The sequence below is a fragment of the Cherax quadricarinatus genome, chromosome 10, assembly GCF_038502225.1.
Source record: "Cherax quadricarinatus isolate ZL_2023a chromosome 10, ASM3850222v1, whole genome shotgun sequence".
Classification (NCBI taxonomy): domain Eukaryota; kingdom Metazoa; phylum Arthropoda; class Malacostraca; order Decapoda; family Parastacidae; genus Cherax; species Cherax quadricarinatus.
This window is the reverse complement of record NC_091301.1, coordinates 20,358,373-20,379,059: the sequence shown is the minus strand read 5'-3', so window position 1 is coordinate 20,379,059 and position 20,687 is coordinate 20,358,373. Positions and strand designations below refer to the sequence as shown.

The window sequence follows — 20,687 nt, the reverse complement described above, 5'->3', positions numbered from 1 at the left end:
GTAATAAAATATACCTCTTGGTAAAACAAAAAGAAGGAACGGAAAAGGAAGTGGAAACCAAAAATTCCTTGAAGCCTATTTATCTTTATATATATATATATATATATATATATATATATATATATATATATATATATATATATATATATATATATATATATATATATATATATATATATATATATACATACACACATATTTATATATATATATATTTATATATATATATATATATATATATATATATATATATATATGTATATGTCGTGCCGAATATGTAAAACTGGTCAATTAGCAAGAACTTATTTAAAATTAAGTCCATTCTAAAATTTTCTCTTTAACGTTTAAAGATATATTTTTTTCATTAATGTTGATGTAAAAATTTATAATTTTGCACCAAAAGGAACCTAGAAAACTTACCTAACCTTATTATAACAAGCGCAATTTATTTTAGCCTAACCCAACTAAATATATTTTATATTTGTTTACAATAATTTAATACTAAACAAACACAGTGAAATAGATTTTTTTCGTTAGGCTCAGAATAATTTTGGCGAAATTATTGCATACACAAATTTTCACTTGTCCTATATGGCAAGATGAGCGTTGCTATTTAAGCCAAGATGGCAAGTTCTGCCATATATATATATATATATATTTATATATATATATATATATATATATATATATATATATATATATATATTTATATATATATATATATATATATATATATATATGTTAATGTAAATGTAATGTAAAGTAATGTTAATGTAAAAATTCATAATTTTTTATCAAAAGATTCTTAGAAAACTTACCTAACCTTATTATAATAAACGCAGTTTAATTTAACCTAATCCAACTAAATATATTTTAGATAAATTTACGATAATATAATAAACAAATACAGAAATATATTTTATCGATAGGTTCAGAATGATTTTTGCGAAACTGGGATGCAGGGAGAACTTTGGAAAAAGTACCTTCATTCTCACTAACGTCTGGCCACCCTGTCCGTACGTTTATTTGCTTCACATAAAGAATAAAAGGCTCAATGCCGTGACTAGTTAAGGGTTCAAGTCGGACCGAAACTTCGTCATAAGTTTCATTCTCGTATGTTCGGCTTATTTGAGTATTGCTTCATATCAACAGTCCCAAGAATATCCGGATGTGGAGACCAAAGTTTAGTGGAAAATGATGGCTACTCATATACTTTAGACATACAGAGAAAAGCACACCTTGTTATCGTAAGTAAATTGCAATCACTGTCCACATGTATTGCACTCGGATGAAATTCTAAATATTTCAGACGTAATGTGAGCAAAGGATATAACAGCAAGTAAATAATAGCACCAAACATTAAAGAAAACACCACAGATTCAGTGAAATTTATGCAAAAGACAAGGACGCTGGGGCATGTATAAAGCGTGACCCCAGCAGACTCTTCTCACTGCATCCTTGGCATTCTGCGCGGCGAGACGTTACATCTCTCCTCTGCTTCATCTTTCAGGCCAACTGCATCGATTCTCTCCAATCTGATAGTTACTTCACAAACCAGTTTAAACAATTCGTAGAGTATTGACCAATTCCAGGTTTAGAGAGACCTTAAGAAGCAGTGAGAGACGAAGAGAGGCCAAACACGTCAACATGGCGCTAGTGATGACGGTGCTTCAGGCCTTGACGGTTGCCTTCATGATCGCCTTCATTTATGGTAAGTTAAGGTTAATTTTTTTTTTCTTGATAGTATGTGGGTAAGGGGTAGGGAGGAACGCGCACTCGCATGCTGCCTTTGAGAGGTGTATATACATCAGCATAGGAGTATCACATATTTGAATACAATAATTTAAAGCATAAAAATCTGACCTTAGCTTCATCGTTCATTCATTTTGGACAGATAATAAACATTAAACAGCTTGTATACATTCGATTTGTATAATCGCCAAAGAACTAAACACAATTATCATGATGCATCTACTCCTCATGTTGCTAGTGTCTTACAAGTCTCTAATAATCACCTAAGACCTCCTTTTTTGAAGAAGGTTAGGTACATCCGAGAGATGTACGTGAAATTCAGTGCGTATGTGCTGAGAGTTTAATGTCAATAACAGACATTAAATTAATCTTGAGTGCTGAAGTGCAAATTGCATTCAGCTTTAATGACGCTCTTTTGGTCTGTACATTTCGTATCAAATACTTCGTCTTTCGTGGAGTTAGTCATTGCGCGTTGTGTTGGTCCAGTAGTTACCTAGATTCTTACAATGGTACAGTGATACAAATGCAGGTATATAGAACTTTCGCTGACGACGTAGCACACACAATGAAGGCTAGTGCCTTAACTAGTTGAACACTGACACTAACTAGTTGAACACTGACACTAACTAGTTGAACACTGACACTAACTAGTTGAACACTGACACTAACTAGTTGAACACTGACACTAACTAGTTGAACACTGACACCAACTTGTTGAACGCTGGCACTAGTTGAACACTGACATTAACTTCTTGAACATTGAGAAAAACAGAAGTTTTACGGAATATAATTCCTGTCTTGTTTCATCCACCATGGATGATTCCTGTCTTGTTTCATCCACCATGGATGATTCCTGTCTTGTTTCATCCACCATGGATGATTCCTGTCTCGTTTCATCCACCATGGATGATTCCTGTCTTGTTTCATCCACCATGGATGATTCCTGTCTTGTTTCATCCACCATGGATGATTCCTGTCTTGTTTCATCCACCATGGATGATTCCTGTCTTGTTTCATCCACCATGGATGATTCCTGTCTTGTTTCATCCACCATGGATGATTCCTGTCTTGTTTCATCCACCATGGATGATTCCTGTCTTGTTTCATCCACCATGGATGATTCCTGTCTCGTTTCATCCACCATGGATGATTCCTGTCTTGTTTCATCCACCATGGATGATTCCTGTCTTGTTTCATCCACTACGGATGTTTCCTGTCAAGTTTTCTGCTCATCTCGGACACGATGTTTACCTTTCCTCTGAGCTCTGTCAGCTGAAAAAACCATGCCACCGGCGGGATTGAACCCGCGGTCAGAGAGTCTCAAAACTCCAGACCGTCGCGTGAGTCACTCTGTCAGCTGGTAAGGCAAGCTGCATGGGCGAAACATCGTCAATAAAGGATCACTTAATATTGCATTTGTGTCTTTCTTTTTGTACTTCCTAGCTCGTCATCACTCACTTTCTTTACTGATTCCTCTTTTCCACTTAAGCTGATCTTGGAATTCCTCTCATCCATACTTACTCCCTGCCTCGCCTGCTTAATTGGGTTTGAAGCTTATCGACTATACGAAGGAGTCATAAAGGCTACGTGTAACCTCTCCAGTCAAGAGAAGCAACTACAGTGAGAACACATCTGAGTGAACCAACACAACCAGGTTCACTCCTCCCAACTGGTGCAGTTTTCTGGAGAAGGAACCTCCAAACAAACTGTCCGTACCCCGAAGAAGAAGAAAAGATGAAAAGAAAAAGGAAGAAAAGATGAAGACAAGAAAAGAACAAAAAAAAAGGGTAGAAGGAAGAAAAAGAAGAGGCGAGTCTCATGGACAGGTTTTGTTGCGAGGATCATCAGGAAAATTCTGTGCTGGAAGCTGACCTCGAGGAGGGAGGGAAGCGGATGGACGGGAGGAGGGCGGAGCGAGGGGGTATCTCTTCGAAGGCTGACAATGAGATCTTCCCCCACATTCTTAGGTCTTGCGGGTTTAGAGCTTCCCCTTTGAATATTCGTAATGATAATCAGGAGGGAGAATATTTGTACAAATCTTGTTGATAAATTTTTCTCATGTTCCTGCAAGGTCAGTATCTTTATCAGTCTTGTCAGTATCTTTATCAGTCTTGTCAGCATCTTTATCAGTCTTGTCAGCATCTTTTTCAGTCTTGTCAGCCTTTTTCATCATCCTTGGCAGCATATTTATTGTACATTATCCTGGTCTCCTGTATATGTTAATAAGTGAACAATATCCTGGTCCCTGTGCATGTTGTCATGTAAATTATCCTGGCCAGCGAACCTGTTATTTTCTTTCGACATGCAAATGGTGCCGACAAGTATATTCAAGAATGATGCGGTGCGGTAGTTGAATTTGACTCAGTTTAGCTCGTTCATCAACGAGAGAAACGAGCGTTGCTCACCGGCTCAAGACTTTTCAAAGGGTCCTGGAAATGAAGACCTGCTCAGCATGGTGGGCATCAACGTCCCAGTAAAGATGGCTTGCAGACTGTACCTCCGCTACCTCCTCTACACTATCGTTCCAACTGTCTCCTGTTGGTCCCTCTCCTTTTGTACGCTGCTTTTCCTCTCGTCCCTTCTTTATCTTTGGACACTATACTGCCAAACTGTGTGTACTCACCTATTTGTGGTTGCAGCGGTCGAGTTCTTGGCCCCACCTGTTCACATATTGCTACTAGATCCTCTTTCTCCCTGCTCCACGAGTTTTATCAAACCTAGTCATAAAACTATGTATGGTTCCTGCCTCCAATACGTATGTGTGTGTGTGTGTGTGTGTGTGTGTGTGTGTGTGCGCGCGCGTGTGTCCCCCCGAGCGCGTTTATGTTTGAATGTGTTTTTGAGTAATTTTGTACACATCATTTAAAGCAACATAATACACACGCTACATCAGCAACAAATATAACAGCCAGAGAGACAGGTAAGTACGCATAATTGAACACGGAAGACTACATTAAAACTGATAATATACTGACTGGAAAAACCTGTTCTCTGTTTGTGGTGTTTGTAGGTGGTCTATGCCTTTCCTCTCTGAGAGAGAGAGAGAGAGAGAGAGAGTCACCTTCAGTATTAATGGTAGCATCATTAGATCAAAGCTATACAATACCGACAGGTTGATGTCTAACATAAGTGTTTAACATCTGGGTACTTGTATTGAGAAGAGTTTCACTCACGCTGGGTTTTATTAATTATATACACAAACATGAAAACGACGACTTATGTAACGGAACCAGTAGAAGTGAAGCAATGCATCCATAATAGATGTAGTTACAAATGAGCCAGGTAGCTTATGAGCCTATTTTCAGATTAGCAGAAACCAGATAACACCACCAATTTTTTTCCCCTTACGTTATTTTTGGCTATACTAGTGACTGAGATCATTCTTGGGTATTTTAATAACCAAAACCTATTTATGCCTACCTTTAGCTCAAAAAATAAAGAAAAAATGAACTTTATGTATATGACATTGGAATGGGAACCTAAAGATACAAAGACAGTGCAAAGATGTATGTTTTGCTTTGAGTCAGATGGCTTTCGCTTCAGTGGCTAATTCGCGCGTAACTGCCAAGAGTGGTTTGTGCTCATTACTTTGACCTAAGGGATCAAGGTTCAGTGGAGTTCCAGACGCGCCCCTGAATTTCCAAGACTATACTCTTTAACTGTAAGACAAGACCATCACCTGCAGCCAAAAGTCGAGATTCAGTGAACCATGAACCGCTGTTGCCAATATCCAGACAAGATCCAGGAAGTTGCTCCGACAGCTCTTCGGCTTGAGTCTCTGTTTGAACAAGTACAACATGGGCTCTTCACGGTCGGTGCTCTGGACAACCTTGACAACATTCTCTCACGTACCACTACCAATGATTCCTTCCATGGAACAGGAATCATCCAGTATCAGTTCCCGATCAAGCCCAACGTGGTAGTCTGCCAGGATGGAATAACCATATCACTCTCAGGCTTCTTTACTGTATTAATTAATGTCAAGAATATCACTTTAGCTATCCCTAAACCTTCTGGTCCATTGAAGCCTGTGAATAGTCACTTAAAAAATGTTAGGTAAAAGGACACAAGTGCAACTAATTTGACAATGGCAACATTTCGCTCTCCAAGAGCTTTGTCTTGTCAAGCCGTAACGGCTTGACAAAGCTCCTGTTATTAGACAATACACACAATATACACACGATGTATTGTTTTATTAGACTATACCCTCACTACACATATCCACTAGAAAGAAACACGGAACGCAGAGACTTCAACGAAAGAGAAGAAGGTATCCAAATTCATGAACGAATACAAGTAGAGAGAGAGAGAGAGAGAGAGAGAGAGAGAGAGAGAGAGAGAGAGAGAGAGAGAGAATATAATAGTTGTAATAATAATACTGTAAAGTGTGATTGTGGCAAAAAGTAAACCATCTGGTTTTTGGAAACAGCTGTAAGCCAGATGTAGCTGGGTGAGCGACGTGTACTATACATTCTCAACTGTATTAATTATTTAGTGAAACACAATTGTATACACAAGAACAAGCAACTTCTTTCTCTCATTTTTCGACATTTCAAAGGGGGTCTGAGGCTTTTTCTTGAAATACTGGAAATTTTAGTAGCAATATTCTTATAAATAACTACAGTACACCAAAGGAATACTCTGCTAGAGGATTGCACATTGTGTTATCCTCACCTAAAGGCCGAGTTGGTGTTGTCCCACACGTCGAGGACAAATTAGTTGAGGAAGTCTCCTAAGTGAATCATTGTTTATCCGACAATTGCTCTTCCTCGAATATCGGCAACAACCTAGCGGTCATAAGATGAAATTACAGTATTTATCCTACCTAGAGGAATAGATTTGGCGTGTCCATAGCTGTGTATCTCAATGGTAGAGGGTCAGGATCATAACCGAAAGGGCAGGGGATTGATTAATTAATAAAATGGAAGTGCAACACCTATCATTACTAGGAGATATTTCGGCTACGCATCAAGCTTTTTTTATTCAGTCTAATACAAAGGCATGAGGACGGGGACTTTTCTATTTTTACTGTAGCCAGTGGAAGAAGTAGTAAGGTGCAGCTTCTGAATACATCGTTACAGGTAGGCGAGACTTGGATGTAGATCATACTCATAACGTTGGCCAGATAATAGCAATGGAGTAATAAACAATATTTTCTGTACCAAAATTCTGCTGCTGTATCCGACAAGTGTCATCAAATCAAAGGCACACCATACCAATAAGTTGATGAATAAGACACATGTGCATTATCAGGGTTTCTTATAAGAGGAGAGGTTTCGTATATGCAGAAGGCTTTGTCAATCTAATATAGAGGCGTTAGGATGGTGACTCGCATACCAGAGCCATTGGAAAAAATGGTGAGGTTTACCATAACCCTTTGATATAGCAGATATTTTTCTGCAGCTGCATTATCATCTGGTCATGAAGACAACGTCACCATCCACCAGTGACGATGCCTTCAATTGAGTTAGATTGCTTAGGAGAGGCATTCTCGAAAGTTTTTTTCATGTTGCCCTGAATCTTCCTCAACAATGACTTTACATTTTTCAAGCAGCTCACTGAAATAGAGATGATTTGCTATTTCATACCTTAACTTCGTAAATACCTTGGAAAATTTTCTTTGAATGCTCTTAATATGTAACGTACATTGTTGATGATGCACGTTTGGATCAACTGCTACAAACATACAAAAAATTGAACTTCCGAAAGTACATCCTCAGTTGAATTTGTTACATGTGTAATTTTGTGACTTGTTTGAGCAATATTATTTCTTTCAGTTTTTTTTTTTTTTGAGCTCCACATAAAATATATTCATATGTACAGAGAAAAATATTTAAAGTATGAACTAATCTGTGAATTCATGACAAATAATTAAATTGCATGTATGCCTAAGCAAAACATTGTCATGGTCCATTATGTGAAAAATAACGAAATCTCTTGGAAATTCACTATTTTACCGGTGGTTGTTTTCCATATTGGGATATCACCTGTTTACTGTGATCTTATTACATGTATGTTATATATATATACATGTCGTGCCGAATAGGCAGAACTTGCGATCTTGGCTTAAATAGCAACGCTCATCTTGCCATATAGGACAAGTGAAAATTTGTGTATGCAATAATTTCACCAAAATCATTCTGAACCTAACGAAAAAAATATATTTCACTGTGTTTGTTTAGTATTAAATTATTGTAAACAAATCTAAAATACATTTAGTTGGGTTAGGCTAAAATAAATTGCTCTTGTTATAATAAGGTTAGGTAAGTTTTCTAAGATTTTTTGGTGCAAAATTAAAAATTTTTACATTAACATTAATGAAAAAAGTATATCTTTAAACGTATAAAAGAAAATTTCAGAAAGGACTTAATTTTAAATGAGTTCTTGCTAATTGACCAGTTTTACATATTCGGCACGACATAATATATATATATATATATATATATATATTATATATATATACATATATATATATATATATATATATATATATATATATATATATATATATAATGTGTGTGTGTGTGTCGTGCCGAATATGTAAAACTGGTCAATTAGCAAGAACTCATTTAAAATTAAGTCCTTTCTAAAATTTTATCTTATACGTTTAAAGATATATTTTTTCATTAATGTTAATGTAAAAAATTTTTAATTTTGCACCTAAAGAATCTTAGAAAACTTATCTAACCTTATTATAACAAGAACAATTTATTTTAGCCTAGTTAACTATATATATTTTAGATTTGTTTACAATAATTTAAAACTAAAGAAACACAGTGAAATATATTTTTTTCGTTAGGTTCAGAATGATTTTGGCGAAATTATTGCATACACAAATTTTCGCTTGTCCTATATGGCAAGATGAGCGTTGCTATTTAAGCCAAGATCGCAAGTTCTGCCTATTCGGCACGACATTATATATATATATATATATATATATATATAGATATATATATATATATATATATATATATATATATATATATATATATATATATATATATATATATATAAAATTTCAGTATTATTATTATAATCAAGGGGGAAGCGCTAAACCCGGAGGATTATACAGCGCCTGGGGGGGGGATGTGGAAGGCATTCAGGCTTAATTCGGGGAACTGGAGCACAGATCCAATTCCCTAAATCAAGAGCCCCTCACCAAAATCAAGGAACCTTCCTTGAGGGGAAAATTTCAGTAGATTAGTAAAAAACGTTATAATGTATGAATAGTTTTACAGAAAATGTAAGAAAATACATGTAAAGTTACCTTTGATAAAGTTTTTGTAGTTTATCAATTCTTCAGTAACCCAGCCAGACAAAAACCTGTTATGTGCATTCAAGTCATACTTGCATTCATGTTGTACATGAGTAGTATACAATATCGACAAGATGAAAATTAGACACATATACAACATCTAGGTATCTTTATTGTAGACGTTTCGCCATCCAGTGGCTTTATCAATACAAATTCAAGAACATAATTGGAAGACAGAAGAATTATATACGAAAGATGAGGTAATCAGTCCCTTGGCCTTAGAGTTAATGTCTTCTTCTGCTACCCGTCCCTTACCACCTGACGCCAGTACATAAGCGCCAGCCTCCTTGCCTGTGCTCCAGATTCTTCACGACTACGGTGTTCTTCACACCAACTCCAAGGCTGAGAGACTGATTACCTCAACTTTTGTATATAGTTCTGCTGTCTTCCAATTTTAACTTATATGCCCTAATCATAAGGGACTATCAGAGTCGAGTTCCAAAAAGCAGAATGAATATGATACGCAATATTCTGTTCACGAACCAACATTGTCCATCTGTGGCTGTTGACCGAAAAATCGTAAAAGCATCCATCAGGGTCTTCATATTAGTGTGTTTAAGGGATGCTTCAATAAGACAGTGTCTGTGAAGGCTAGAAAGCTAGACAGTTTTGGCAGAGGACCAGTTAATAGGATGACTGTGATCTCTAACCTGACAGAAAGAACATTATTAATGTCGGCAAGTCTAACACTCCTTTGTTTTTTTAAGTCTGTCAGAAAGGGAGCATCTAGTTTCTCCAAAGTACTGAAGAATACAAGAGGAACAGGAAATGAAGTAGATTCCGGAGGTATCAATGACAGGGCATTAGTTTGGCGAAAAGTAAGTTTAAGATCTAAGGAATGGAGAGGAGAGCATTATTAAGATCTAGGAGCCTGAAAATATAGGGAAGGGAACGAGCAAGAGATTTCTCAGGAGTAGAGAGTTTGGGAGAGGAAAAAAGTTCACTTTACACGTGAGTAGGCAGAGATCGAAAAGGTAGCCAGGACCAGAGAGCGAACTGCGAAGAGTGGAAATTTCCGAATGAAGAAACTGTGGGTCACAGATGCGAAGGGCACGGAGAAAGAGGGAAATAAGAACACTTTTTTTAATAGAGGAATCATGGTAAGAAAAGTAGTGAATGTGCATGCCACTTTGCATTAGCTTGCGATAAACGGAAAAAAGAAAAACCTGTCCAGGTTTGAACATGATGGAAGGAACATCAAGGAAAAACTGGAAGAGAGTTGAGTCATGTGACCAAAGAACAAAGATATCATCTACACAGCGAAGCTAGAGGGAAGGGTGTATCCCAATAGTAAGAAGTAGAACAGTTTCTGAGTATTCCATATAAAGGTTAGCAAGAACAGGGAATAGAGAAGAGCCAAGAGCAACACCAAAAGTTAGGGATTAAATTTTACCCTGAAAGGAAAAAATAGATGGAATCCACACAAAGGTGAATAAGATCAAGAAAGACATCATTGTGTATAAGGAAATGAAGAAGCCCTTCATTGGCCTTCATCATCAAGAGGGACTCAATATCGAGATTTAGCATATTACAGGTTGGATGTGGCCGAGAACAAACTGGTCTAGAGAACAGTATAGCAACCTCTAACTCTGATTTTTCAGGCCAAAATAACAACACAGTCTCCTCTGAATGTCTGGCTTGCATATGTGAGGCGTCAACAAACTGCAACGCCTCGACGACCTGCTTCACTCCTGAACAGAGCGGCGGCTTCTACTGCGGTGCCTTCCACATCTCCCGAGAGTACTGGTTGGACGCTGACAGGCCCGTTATTAAAGGCGACAAGCCTGGGTCCAAAGATTGTAAGTTTCTTATAACTTTTGCTTCACATTTCATTACGGTTTCCATCGTATTTTGTACCTGATGCACTACCTCACAATTTACACATTTAGATTCATATAAATACCAAATTAAAATCATGAGATTACCTAACATGGGTAAATAGTTTTAGAATATTTTGATTAAGATTTTAAATATCTTTCAAGCTCACAGCGTTTCAAGAAATAAACAAAATTCAGTGATGTAGCGTGCGTTCTGTTCACCAGGAAACAACACAGTCTCTCCTGATTCTGGAAACTCTGATGACCCATTCAGTGGCTAAACATCCATTTGCCTACTCTGTTTTCACCCCGTTTAAATAACAAAGGATAGCTGCCTAGTAGTTATCCTGTAAAATCCTCATGAGTATCCATAGTGTCACAGTATACAGAGGTCGTGTGCAGATCCAGTGTTCCCATATTTTCCATTACTTCCTCTTTTATAAAGTTTATCCTCTCTGAATTTACTTAAATAAATTGACACAGTTTTGCAATAACAGACAAAGCTTTCATAGCAGCAGGTCCAGCACTGTACCACTGAGCTACAAGGATTACAATAGGAAAGCTTTCACAGACTGCACCATGTCTGAGGCTGTGGGAAAGAATAGTTGAGTCACAGATAGTGGCCACTGACGCAGACATGACACAGCGGTGATGTCTGTGAAATTTCCTATTTTAAGCCTCGTAACCAAATGGTACAGCGCTGTACCTCTTACCAGTCAGGACTACGGTTCGGGTCACCATTCATCCTTCTGTTTATTCATTGACTGCCAACGATCACTTGTCTTAAGTTTATATAATATATATATATATATATATATATATATATATATATATATATATATATATATATATATATATATATATATATATACAAACCATAGATAAATCGTATTGAACGACCGTTGATAAATGAATGGTGACTAGAATCACAGTCCTGTGTCTAGTAGAGCCTCAGTTGTACCATCCATTCTGAGGAATTTGTAAAATTAAAGAACTTATAAAATGGAAACAGTAGATGTGGCAATCAGTTCCTCTTTGATGTCTTGTTTTGATACTATTATGCCTTATTTTACTGTTACATTATATATATATATATATATATATATATATATATATATATATATATATATATATATATATATATATATATATATATATATATATATATGTGTGTGTGTTTAGAGAAATTCCTTGAATATTTTTTAACAAAAGTGTATTAAACAATGTCTAAATTTTTCAGCTTTCAATAACTGCATGCTGGACCTTGTATGTTCCGCCCAAACTGTTGAACGGTACATGAAGAAGTTTACCAGTGTAAGTAGCGGATAAAACCCCATAATGTATATTAACTAGGCATTGATGCAAGAGGTTCACCTGGTATGGTAATATCAACAGTGTATGGAAAGAAACACGAAGGCACACATTACGATACGAAATGAAGAACTATTTCTCCACGTCTGGCTTCTTCAGTCCTAGGATTGGCTTAAAGGTTTCCTTAACAAATGTATGTTAATCTGTGCATTCGTGTCTCTCTCCAAGGAAGACTTGTGGTACTTATAAATGAGACTTTATATATTTATCCTTTAGAATGACTTTCTGTTGTCAGTGAGTATTAACCGAATTTATCAAGGGGTCTTTACCTAAATGAGCAATCTTTTCCTGTTTAGAGAAAAGTATCTGGTGGGTTTAATAAAAAAAAATTCAGAAATGAAAATATAGATCAGTCTTCGTTCTAGATAAGTAAATACATTCACATAAATATATATGTAAAATAATTTTATTATTTTGCATCAAAGTTATCTTAGCATCTGACGTGCAAAATTTTACATTGTATAAGAACATAACATAAGAAAGAAGGAACACTGCAACAGGCCTGCTGACCCAAGCGGAGCAGGTCCATGTTTTCCCCCCGGATTAGACCAATGACCCACCCCCCGGGTAATCCCAATGACCCACCCAGCCTGGTCATCCCCACTCAAGGATGGAGCACTGTACCAGACCCAGTAGCAAAAGCTAGTCAGGTCCAACTCACACCCACCCACACACACACTCATGTATTTATCTAACCTATTTTTAAAACTACACAACGTTTTAGCCTCAATAACTGTATTCGGGAGTTTGTTCCACTCATCCACAACTCTATTACCAAACCAGTGCTTTCCTATATCCTTCCTGAATCTGAATTTTTCCAACTTGAAACCATTGCTACTAGTCCTGTCATGGCTGGAAATTTTCAGCACACTATTTACATCCCCTTTATTTATTCCTGTTTTCCATTTATACACCTCAATCATATCCCCCCTAATTCATAGTATATAACATAATATTACTCTATCTAAAATGAACTTAAAATTTAAGACTAATAATTGATGAAAATAGCTTCCAACGATGACCGAAGGCTGAGCTTGTTTGGTTAAATGATTCTTAACGAGTAAACTAAGCAGACTAGTTAATGTAAACATTAACATTCCCGTCTCTTCTACCTACCCTTCAAGAGTATGTACCTTGATGTCGATGAATGGCTCTTGATCCTAAAATCTACAGTTACCTTCCTTTCCTCAGATCGAACATGATTCCCGTCCATTCTCTTGACGCTGTTTGGCCTGTACCGTTATAGCGTTCCCTACCTCATGAATACAATAACAATAAGTTTATTTACCCACTGATATTTTTCGTTGTACTTCATCTTCATCTTTAAACACCACTAAATAAACATCAAACTTATCCGTCGTTTGTCTAAAACATCCGAAAGTCAACATCTCAACTTTTACGCACAAATATACTCGTATAATACATACTTATAGCCCTTTATCATACCTTGTATACTTATTTATCCTTTCGTCTTTAAATTGCGTATTTCTAAGACATGTTTAAAGGGTCTCTATCGTCCAACTTTCCTACATCAGTGGTGACCAAAACATCCATTGCCATCTATCAATATATCGCAGGGCAATTCCTAGATCATGTGATGATTAGCATGCCTATAACATGTTTTTATGTAAAAAAATAATAGCTTTGCATGAGATATATACTAACCAATTTCTTTCATTATTTTCTAGCTCTGCTCATAGTGACAAATCTCAGGCTTCTAACTGCATTCATTATTTACTTCTAATATTATTCCTAATGCTAAACACAGATGTGCTAAAGTTATTTTCTGTCTTCTTCTTCAGGGTACTTTGTCTGGTTAACTTGTCAGCTTGATCATTAATGAGTAATTTAGTGTATAATGGATTCCATAAAAACTGTACATTAATCTGTTTTTTTGAGTATCTACTATAGTTGGCTTCTCCAGTGAACATGTTAGTAATTATTTGAGTCAAGTACCCTTAATGATAGAATCAGTAATCAAAAGTTAACTTTAGTGCCACTAGGATGACAACAACTAATTCAATTACCCAGTTACTAATTCTTATGCTTAACTCAGCATGGTTATTATGGTTGTTATCTGTGGAGGTGGCAAGAGGAGCAGATGTATCCCTGCTAGTAGACTCCTGTTTAGATTCATCACTGCATAAAATCTGATATATTTTATTACTAACAGTTAAGCGATCATTTTTTCTTGTGCAGTTGCCTTTGGAAGGGATTTATGGAGAAAAAATTACTAATGATGAGCGTCTTGGGAGAGACTTTACATACACCTTCCATAGAGGGGTGAGATACCCTTGTTATCTACAGTGATACAGTTAGTGCAGGTTATAAAACTTAATATAATTGCATGTTTTTAAAACCCATTTAGATTTGTTTTTATTTCTAGACACTTAGTAAGATTTGTAGTGACAGTGTCTGGTTCATTTCCTAATACTTCTAATACCAAGTACGGTTCTAATCTCAGTACTTTTATCACTGATACTAGGAATTCCAAATTCTTTCCTCATAAGGAAATTGGTAGTTTCAGAATGGCTAAGAATAATTCTAAGGGCTTCGTCTTGCATTAGTTCCAATGGCCAGAGACAATTTTCCTTAATTAATAAAACATGGACGCAACATAATCATTTAAATATTTAATGTACGTTATGTACATCATTCTCTCCGTTGTTACATAAGCACCATAACTGGGGTTGTATCCAGCAATAGCTCTGAGAGCATTTAGCCAGTCTTAGCATTTTCTTATTAAGGTATGGGTGAATAAGGACCCGACAAAAGAAAGAGTACCAGATTTTTATACAAAAATTCTTTTAACTAAAATCGAACGTCACCGACTACAGACTCATTAATAAAAGTGAACTGCAGCATAAGGACCAGCTGGAAAAATTGCTATTGAAGATATATATTAAAATTATCCTCGCCTGAAACGTTAGTATCATATTTACTAAAATTTCACAGCACAGTGGAACAACGAAATCTGTCTTTAGTGATTTTACGCTAAGCTCACCATGTACACATCGCATTTTATTTATCAAAACTTATTACAAGTTAATTTAGAATACACCCGATAAAGCCAGTGAGGGATGTGATGTGCTGATGGTGCTGATTGGTAGTTATAGTGTATCTAAATATTAATAACCAAACTCACAGTAAATTTGTTTTTCACCATAAAACTTAATTTGATATTATAAGCTAATTCGCACGACAAATGGTAGATCACTGTGTTAAGTTTAGAACCGATCGACTACACGAGAATAATTAAGATTTCGGTTTTACATAAACACATGAAATCAAGACTTCATAACTCTCATTGTATATATATACAAGTTCACCTCTCGGTGAAGATGCTCCTTGACATTCCATTTATGAATTTTCGGTATGTTTAAACTTGCTTAAATTAAAAATAAAAAAGAGATTATATAATTTAATTTATAAAAGTTACATCTATAAACCACAAGTTAGGTAAGTTTGTCAAGACGCAGGACAAGTGTTTCCCGACGATGGTCTTAGTCATATGATAACCCACAGCTGGAGCTTCTGATCATCTGACCGAGGCCTTTCGCTGGCTTACCGGTCCACCCCTTTAAAAAATATTGTTATTGAGAATATAAACCATATATGAAAGATATAAATATTAAATAATGTGCATTTTAGAGGAAAGTAATTTTAATTAGGGTTTGAAAAGTAGTTTTCTAAAACTAATATAAGTAATTTGACTCATTTAAATAATATAAATTATAGATCACTAAATAATACTTCACATAAAAACTTGTTTCCTCTCTAGACTCTGTTCTGTTAGTTGAAATATGTCATCGTGTATTTAAACCCTTCAGAGGGCAAGGCAGACCAAAATGCGGATTTGAAAGTGATTTCGTATGAGTGGATAGCGCCGCTCGATGTAAGGTCAGTGAGGCCATATAAATGGAGTTGTAAAGGTTAGGCGTCGAGCAATTGCAGGTATGCGAAGTCCGAGTAAACTCGGACCTGCCCGGTAAGGGTATAAGAATTGAAAATGTTGCAAGGGTGCAATAGTTAAAAAAAATAACTATTTTTTAAATTTATTATACAAGTAGACAATATAAAAAACATAAATGGAACTTGTTTCAAAACATTTTGTAAGCATTAAAAAGATAGAAATAGGAACTACTTATCAACAATGACACATTGCAATGGGATACAGCTTACAAATGAAATATTCCTGAGTTTCCTGAGAAAGAATAATCATGTTACATCACTAATTTCGGCAATGAAACTTTATGAAACAATTTCTATCCTTCTTGATGCATAAATTTACTTTGCATGTGCCACAGGAAAATGAGGATGTGACATGATTATTCTTTTTGCTGCAATACTTGCATTTAAGGAGCTTACCTAGCACTGGCCAGTGACCTAGCTGTTTATCCAACCTCACACTGTCATCTGGCCTTGCTGCATGTTGGAATCGAAATCCAGATGGCAATTCCAAGTTTGAGAATTCATCACTACTCTCAACCAAAGAAGTACTGGGTGAATTTCTTAGAGTTAGTCTCATGCTGGTGCGGTTGTACTTTTGTCCTTTGGATCTTGCAGTGACAGAGATATCAAGCCTGAATACCTTCAGTGGCTTGCATTGTACATTTAGTGACCAACAATCACGGCAGTAAAGCAGCCACGCATTCACAACAGCAAGATCCAGAACATAAGCAAACAGGCACATGTACCAACGTTTTGATTTCATTGGTGTTTTGTAAAGATACACCAACATGTTACTTTTGTCAATGCCTCCCATGTGTGCATTGTAGTTCTTGATGATTCCAGGGCACTCGAAGTGGTCTTTCGTCTTTGATACCTTGTCATATCTTTCAATAAGACTCAGAGGATAAACTCCCACATCATTTGTCACTAGAGTCACAACTTTGTTGTCCTTCCATCTTACAAGAAGGATATAATTATTGCTTTTGAATTCAAAAGTGCCACTGGCAACATTACTCTTTTCCACTTGTTTGACAGGCATTAGTTGGGGCTTACCACATCTATTATCACGTACTGTTCCAGTGTACCTGCAGTTATACTTATCTCTCAGTACCTTGACCAAAGGTAGACTTAAGAAGAAATTATCAGTATAGATTGCTGATGTATAGATGTATAGATTGCAAGAGTATATCATGTATGATTCCATCTTCACTTGCACGACAGAACAGTTTGGAACCCCACTTGTCTGGTTTGTTTTTTATGTATTGCCTTAGGTTTCCAGCTGTTTTACCCTTGAAAGCAACCATAACTTCATCAACAGACTGCTTGGGTGTAGCTGGAACTTTCAAGCAAGCTTTAGTTAGGGCAGCGTAAAGAGGCCTTATTTTGTGGAATCTGTCATTACCCTTCTTTTTTGTGTTATCATTGAAATGAATCGTACGCCTAAGTAACCCAAACCTCTTTGATCCCATGACTTCTGCAACTTGAGGTACCTTAGTTGCACTTCCCCAATAGTCCTCAAGGGATGGCTGTACAGTGTAACCCATATACAATAGAATACCTATGAACCTAGTAATTTCCTCAGAATCTGTTTGAAAAGTAGTATGTATGTTTTTTTGCCTGGCATACAAATTAGTTTGAAATGTAATGCTGTCTATCATGTCTTGAGTAAAAGTCTGTAAAATAATCATATGCAGACCTAATGTCAATAGGCTTTACAAGTTCGTATGCAGGCAAAGGGTCATTCTGTATGTCCTCATTCTTCCATTGGGTGTCATCTTGAGAAGCAAGATCATCATGAAGCTGTTCTTTATTAGGGTACTCCTCCACTATAATACGTTTCTTCTTCTTGTTCAATTTCTGCTTTTTGGCTGGTGGCTCAGCTTCCTCCTCCTCATCTGTTGACACCTCTGCATTTGGTGACAAGTATTCATCATCAGTGTCCACCAATTCCGGTCACCTGGCTCTTGATCTGAGTCACTTTCGTCCCAAACACAGACAAACTTCGACTTATCCTTGGAGGATTCACCATAGAACAATTTCTGATTGATCTGCAAGGACAATAAAAACGTTCCGTACATACCCAGACCACTACTGAATTCATATATACACTACAGAATTTTATGGAAATATTTATATACCGAAACTCGAAAATACCCCCTAAACGGCAGGTCTGAGTGTACTCAGACCTGTTTTGTTGCACTTTTTTCATTTGCATGGTGCACTCTTATTATGCTTCACAACAACATATATATATATATATATATATATATATATATATATATATATATATATATATATATATATATATATATATATATATATATAACTAAACTATTCATTTATGCACTAGATACACAAATCAGTACTTACCAACATTGTAGAGGGTGAAATGAAAGAGTATATGAGGAGCACTCGACGAAAAAAACGTGTCTGGGCGACGCCAAGCTAGAAGTGTTTACATTTTGCTCTCTCAACCAATGGGAAGCAATGAGATGCCATCACCACTTAGCTGGAGTGACTCAGGGAAGGCTTCTGATTGGTCAGAAATAGAGAATGGGAACCCAGATGCGCAGGAGGAGTAGGAGGACATATGCAAAAACCACGCATTCAGGTCCGAGTACACTCGGACCTGCCCGGTAAAGGGTTCAGTATTACAGCAGCATTTAGAGTTGAGAAATTTACCACATTTTACAACAGTTTCATAAGTTAAAATATATTTACCTATTTATTATTATTATTATTATTATTATTAGATTAAAAAACAACAATAATAACAGCTTACTAGGCTAATTTTTTTCCACAGGCTTAACACAACATGAGATGTACTTCTCTCATCGTTTATATGCTGAAAATTTCCTTTAATTCCTATTCTACGAATAAAAGTATTCTTTGTCTTGTAAAAGTTTTCAGGTTACGCTCAGTTTTAGTGACCCTCGTGTACCCAGGTATTCTCTAAACTCCATTGACCATCTACTTTTCTTATTCCCGTAGGGACGGCGAAGGTTAAATGGAGACTGCAATGGTAATGGAAAAATCGACTGTGATGACTTCTTCCGCATTCACAGACTAGGTGCTTTTAATTGCGAGAATCCCTCCATCCTTAATTCTACCGCCTACAAGAAGTTTACTACTTGTTGGGACGTGGTTCAAGCAGCCTCTCTGGCGAAGAGCATCTCGTAGTTTATTCTCTATATCTATTTATATCTTAATATGGTCACATACGTTAAGATTCAAACGAGGCACTAAGAACTAGGACCTAGATAAAATAGTAAAAAATAAATTATTGAATAGCTAGATTCCGCAATAACATATTAACCTATTTATTATTTTTAAGTGGAGAATTTAGTCCATTATACAGAAAGATCAAAAAGGCATAATACCGTGACCGGAACAATGTACGAATAACGAATAACCCGCACATAGGAGAGAGGAGCTTGCCACGACGTATGACTTTGTAAAAGTTCAAGTTGGACTGAAACGTCGTGGTAAGCTCCTCTCTCCGTTATACTATAGAAAGTGACCTAAGTATTACAACACAGCTATAAGAGTATAAGTACAAAATTTATGATGTAACATGAATGGTATTAAGGGGTGGAGCTGTAACTTGAAGAAGACCACCGTCACATGACCGAAAATTTCATCGAATGGTCCATTATACCCACGACAGGGAAAACGTCTCCAGTTTCTCTTTCCTTGACGCTGGTGAGGGGCTTTTGATCTAGGGGACTGGATCTGTGTTCCAGTTTCCTGAATTAAGCCTGAATGCCTTCCACATCATCCCCACCCTGGCGCTCTATAATCCTACGGGTTTAGCGCTTTCCCCTTGATTATAATAATAATAATTATCATCCAGTTCCTCTTAAATAAAATACCACTCGGATCAAGATTAAAAAATAAACCTTGGGATTTGAAGTGAATTATATTTTTAAAACAATATTACTTGGAGATTGTGTCATGCTTAAGATTGTTCCTGCTATATACGTATAAACTTAAACTAATAATACAATGCCGTTTTAACAATTTTGCTGAATTTGTGTTAATGAATATAAGTGCTATTTGACAGGTATTCATGAAGGCTATATTTGTATCGCTACTTAATAAAGTGTTTTATTATTATTTGTTTTCCAACACGCTGGCTGTCTCCTCAAGAGGCAGGTGACTCCCAAAAAAAGAAACACCTTTACCATCATTCACACATATCACTGTCTTTGCAGAGGCGCGCAGATGCGACAGTTCAGATATCACTTCAAACAGCAAATATCAAAAAACTCCTCTTTTCAAGTGGAGGCATTGTACTTCCCACCTCCAGGACTCAAGTCACGCTAACCGGATTCCCTGAATCCCTTCACAAAATATTACCCTGCTCACATTTCAACAGCTCGTCAAGTCCACTCCTATCTAACATACTCACACACGCTTGCTGGAAGTCCAAGCTCCTCGCCCACAAAACCTCCTTTACCCCCTCCGTCCAACCCCTATCC

The 20,687-nt window shown here is 36.5% G+C and overlaps 1 protein-coding gene across 1 annotated transcript; it reads left to right on the top strand.

The window, feature by feature from the left end:
* Nucleotides 1-1,459: 1,459 nt before the first annotated feature.
* LOC128687994 (lysozyme-like) lies at nucleotides 1,460-20,049 on the top strand. The gene is made up of 4 exons (XM_053775641.2): nucleotides 1,460-1,711; nucleotides 10,669-10,866; nucleotides 12,125-12,198; nucleotides 19,198-20,049. Exons 1-4 carry the CDS (start codon nucleotides 1,648-1,650, stop codon nucleotides 19,384-19,386), a joined length of 525 nt encoding a protein of 174 aa, XP_053631616.1. The 5' UTR covers nucleotides 1,460-1,647; the 3' UTR covers nucleotides 19,387-20,049.
* The last annotated feature ends 638 nt before the right edge of the window (nucleotides 20,050-20,687 follow it).

Bases quoted from the DNA above. Each gene is read 5' to 3' on its own strand.
- LOC128687994 (XM_053775641.2), top strand. From the start codon at position 1,648: ATGGCGCTAGTGATGACGGTGCTTCAGGCCTTGACGGTTGCCTTCATG. The intron at 1,712-10,668 runs GTAAGTTAAGGT...CTGATTTTTCAG, and splicing joins CATGATCGCCTTCATTTATG to GCCAAAATAACAACACAGTC. The intron at 12,199-19,197 runs GTAAGTAGCGGA...TTATTCCCGTAG, and splicing joins ACATGAAGAAGTTTACCAGT to GGACGGCGAAGGTTAAATGG.